This window comes from Nicotiana tabacum, chromosome 14 (assembly GCF_000715075.1).
Source record: "Nicotiana tabacum cultivar K326 chromosome 14, ASM71507v2, whole genome shotgun sequence".
Lineage (NCBI taxonomy): Eukaryota > Viridiplantae > Streptophyta > Magnoliopsida > Solanales > Solanaceae > Nicotiana > Nicotiana tabacum.
Window position 1 is genome coordinate 90595493 of NC_134093.1, and position 3967 is coordinate 90599459.

At 36.8% G+C, this 3967-nt stretch overlaps 1 protein-coding gene across 1 annotated transcript; it reads right to left on the minus strand.

Moving 5' to 3' along the window:
* Positions 1–921: 921 nt before the first annotated feature.
* Positions 922–3694, minus strand: LOC107794818 (putative receptor-like protein kinase At2g23200). The gene has a single exon (XM_016617350.2). It carries the CDS (start codon positions 3614–3616, stop codon positions 1022–1024), a length of 2595 nt encoding a protein of 864 aa, XP_016472836.2. The 5' UTR covers positions 3617–3694; the 3' UTR covers positions 922–1021.
* Positions 3695–3967: the final 273 nt, after the last annotated feature.

The following is a 3967-nucleotide window of genomic DNA, read 5'->3' on the forward strand; positions in this document are numbered from 1 at the left end:
AGTTATTGGCTCTGTTGTATGTTATTTTGCTGACTAAAAGCATAAAATTTGCCTATTTGTTCCTTTTATGGAGATGAACGAGAAAAATCCTTGTTTGGTGTTTTATTAATTTGTTCGACATCCGAAAGAGCGCAGAATTGCCAGAGTTCTTACAGTAATCGTCCAATTCTGGCCAAATTCAAACCGATTAAGTTGTGACTAGTTCTTTAACTTGCTCCAACAGATTGAGCCGTAACGACCAATTAAACTATTTGGTCAATGCGGATCAAAATAGTACAACACAATGAGTCAAAATACAACAAATCTAAACATACAAAATTGAATTTGGAGATGGAGAATTGTGTATATTTGGAAGAAACTTAAGCTAATCATTTAATTAAAATATATTAGATTTCCACATTTTCTTTCAAAAGGAGCAAAATTAAAAGGAGGGGAGGTTGGATAATAATGTGCAAGTTGGATTATGACCCATCTTGACCTAAACAAACTTTGTGCGACCTGACCAACTTATTGATTTGACCCGTTTTGAGCTACCCAAGTTTGATCCAACCCATAATTTACCACCTCCATGGATGTGTTTTGGTATGACGAAAAGTATTTTCCAGAAAATAAGTCTTTTTGGCTGCCAAGCACCAAAATATTGTTTTTCATTAAAAGGGAAAAAATGACTTTCTTTACTTATTTTTTTCTCCATTAGCCTATTTGAAATAGTTCTAAATTTTGGAGAGTATCGAGTAGTGAGACACTTTCTTCTGGAAAATACTTCTTTCGTACCAAACACACCCTATATAGCACCACATTTTTTATAAGCAGAAAATATGTCATATACTATTATTACAGATATTGCTTGAGGCATTTACCTGTTATCCAATAAAGAAAAATGAACCCTGACTATTACTCAGGAATACAGTTGCAACAAGGTTTTGGCATATGATGTAAAAAATTGCCTTAACCAAAAGGAAGCAGAAGAAGACAGACTTACAACAGAATGAACTGAGCTAACATATGCTAAGGCCAAAATTCATCTGGCTTCATCGATCACCAATTGCGAAAAAAGCTCACTCTCACTGGCACTGGCAATACTTGTGCTTACATTTATAGAAGGTAAGCGATGAATACCGGGCAATGCCAACTGCCACGAAACATCTGTGGTGCTATCTTCATTAAATTCTTGGGGTATTATTGCAGAGTTTTGAAGCTGTAGAGCATATTTCAAGTCCCACAACACATCCACCATATTAGGCCTATCCGTCCCATATTCTTGTAGGCATTTCTCTATTGTTTCCCCGAATTTTCTCAACGAGTTTGGCTTAATTTTACCTACAAGCAATGGATCAATTATCTTTTCTAGCTGGTTTTCTCTTTGCCAAGAAAGTCCCCATTCAGCTAAGTTTACTTGATCCCTTGGAAGCTGAGTGTTAACAGCTGGTCTAGCACAAAGCACTTCAAGAAGTACAACTCCAAAAGAGTAAACATCAGATTTTTGAGTGAGTAGCATGCATTTTAGGTATTCAGGATCAAGATAACCGAAGCTACCCTTGATATCGGTACTAATATGTGTTAGATCAGGAGGACCTGACTTCGATAGACCAAAATCAGCAACTTTTGCAACATAATGTTCATCAAGAAGGATGTTCGTCGACTTAATATCCCTATGAATGATTGGACCATTTAAACCACTGTGAAGATACTGTAAACCTTCAGCTGCACCTATACAAATTTCAAGCCTTTGATCCCAAGATAATTCTGACTTTGAAGATGATTTACCAAGGTCTTCATTCGAACTGTACAAATGCTCTCTCAAAGTTCCCTTCTCCATGAATTCATACACAAGTATCATCTCGTCTCGTTCATCACAGTATCCGATCAATGAAACGAGACGTTGATGACGAATCTTGGACAAGACCATTATCTCATTTTGGAATTCCATAAGACCCTGGCCATGTCCAGGCTCACTTCTTTTCACGGCCACTTTAACACCATCTTGTAAAGTTCCTTTGTAAACTTTCCCAAAACCACCCACACCAATCATAAATTTGGGATCAAAGTTATTCGTAGCATAAACAATCTCAGCCAAAGGTATCTTTAACCCAAGATTCATATCAGGAGTAGTGCTACCAATTGGAGAAGTTCTTACAGTAGTTCTGCTTTGTGAACTTGTTCCATTAGCATTCACAACTTGCCAATCAACACTCTCAACAGGTTTTGCTTTTCTTGATTTCAAACAAAACAAGATAACCACTGCAGAAACTAAGATGAGAACCGCAACCACACCACCAACGGTAGCACCAACGATTATCAACAAACGACGATTCTTGGTCTGTCCATTTCCATCTGGAAAAGATCCCCGTTCGTTATTCAGCTGCAGGATTTCTACTCCATTTAGAAAAGCATTTGGAGTACGTGAGTCGCTCCGGGGTCCAACAGAGATATTCATAAAACCAGAACCATCTGAATCCACTACAAAATCAACATAGAAAGGAGCTGCCAATTGTGGAACTATATCATATGGCCTAATTGGCTGTCCAAATACACCATTCATATAGACATTGAAAACCGTTTCATTCCTTTCTTTACTAATGATGTCACAGAAGTGTAGACGCACGAAAAATATACCATTCTTATTCACTTCAAAATGCCAAGTTATATTAAACAAGTTGTTATCTTTTCTCTCAACAACTATATTCATTTCTTTGGCAGTTTTATAAACAAAGTCAGGAGCATCATATGGACTAGCCCCGCTTTCTGTATCATAGTTAAGGCTATCACTAAACATTGGATGGTTCTTTGCTGATTCTTTGATAAACAAGTAAGCATCATCAGGCAACCAATATCTCCTCATCGTATCATTTTCGGGCGTAATTACTGAACCACCAACATTGATCCTATGAATTACAGTTAAAGCACTCAAGGACAAATCCTTATTACTAATATTGCTATTTCCTTGACGAGTGACATGAGTAGCAGACTCAGGAATGAAATCTGGAGGAGTAATAAATGCTTCTATAGCATTTACAAAGGCAAAAGATGATTCTTGAGGTTTAAAGCTAATTTTCAACTTAGAATCTTTCACAGGGAGTAAAAACTCTTTGATGACAGGAGAAGTTACGTTTCTTGGGACAGTGAAATTAGACAATAGCAAATACCCAGATGCCAAAATGTCGAACTTCGCATTAAAAAGATAAGAAAAAGGAAAGAAATGAAGTCTTACTATGTAAACACCAGTTTCCTCTGTTTCAAGTTCATATGAAGAATCTTGTCTGAAAATTCTGGCAGTTTCGTAGATGGCAGCTAAACCTGACGAAATGGAGCCCTTAGCAGAGCTACTGTTGCCGGAGAAGGTGACGGAGTCGGAGTTCAGGTCGCCGGAAAAAGTGGTCACTCCGGCCGGAACGCTGGAATCTGAACCACAGTTGATGAAGAATTTTTTAGGGGAAGTGTTATTAGCTGATGAGGACATGGAATAGGAAGGTAAAGAGAGAAGGGAGAGAAGTGAAAAGGTGAAAAATGAAAGAAGATTTGCCATGGAGAAGAGTGAGTGAGTGAAGAGAAGAGGACAATTATTATACAGATGGAAATGAATGCGCAAATAGAAGGATGATGAAGTTGACTGCATGTTGACTTAAACAAGACTTACAACTTGACAAATACTATCAGATTGTTCATTGGTTTAGTTCCTCCTTTTTTGTTTGGGCAATTCTTAGGCCATGAATAGGCTCCAAAATATTTAAAGGGGTTATTGGTACGAGAGAAAAAAATATTAGTCTTGCGATAAAATGTAGGATTAGTTTTTTGTGTTTGATTGAAATTTTTTATTTCGATTGTGAGTAATCTGGTGATTATTTATCCTATAATTTCGATATTATTTTTGTACCATATTACATGTGAGATAATAATTTCGAGATTGGCTAATTATGGGATAAATAATTAAAAGGTAAAGATATCTTTTTTCAAAACTGTTTTCACT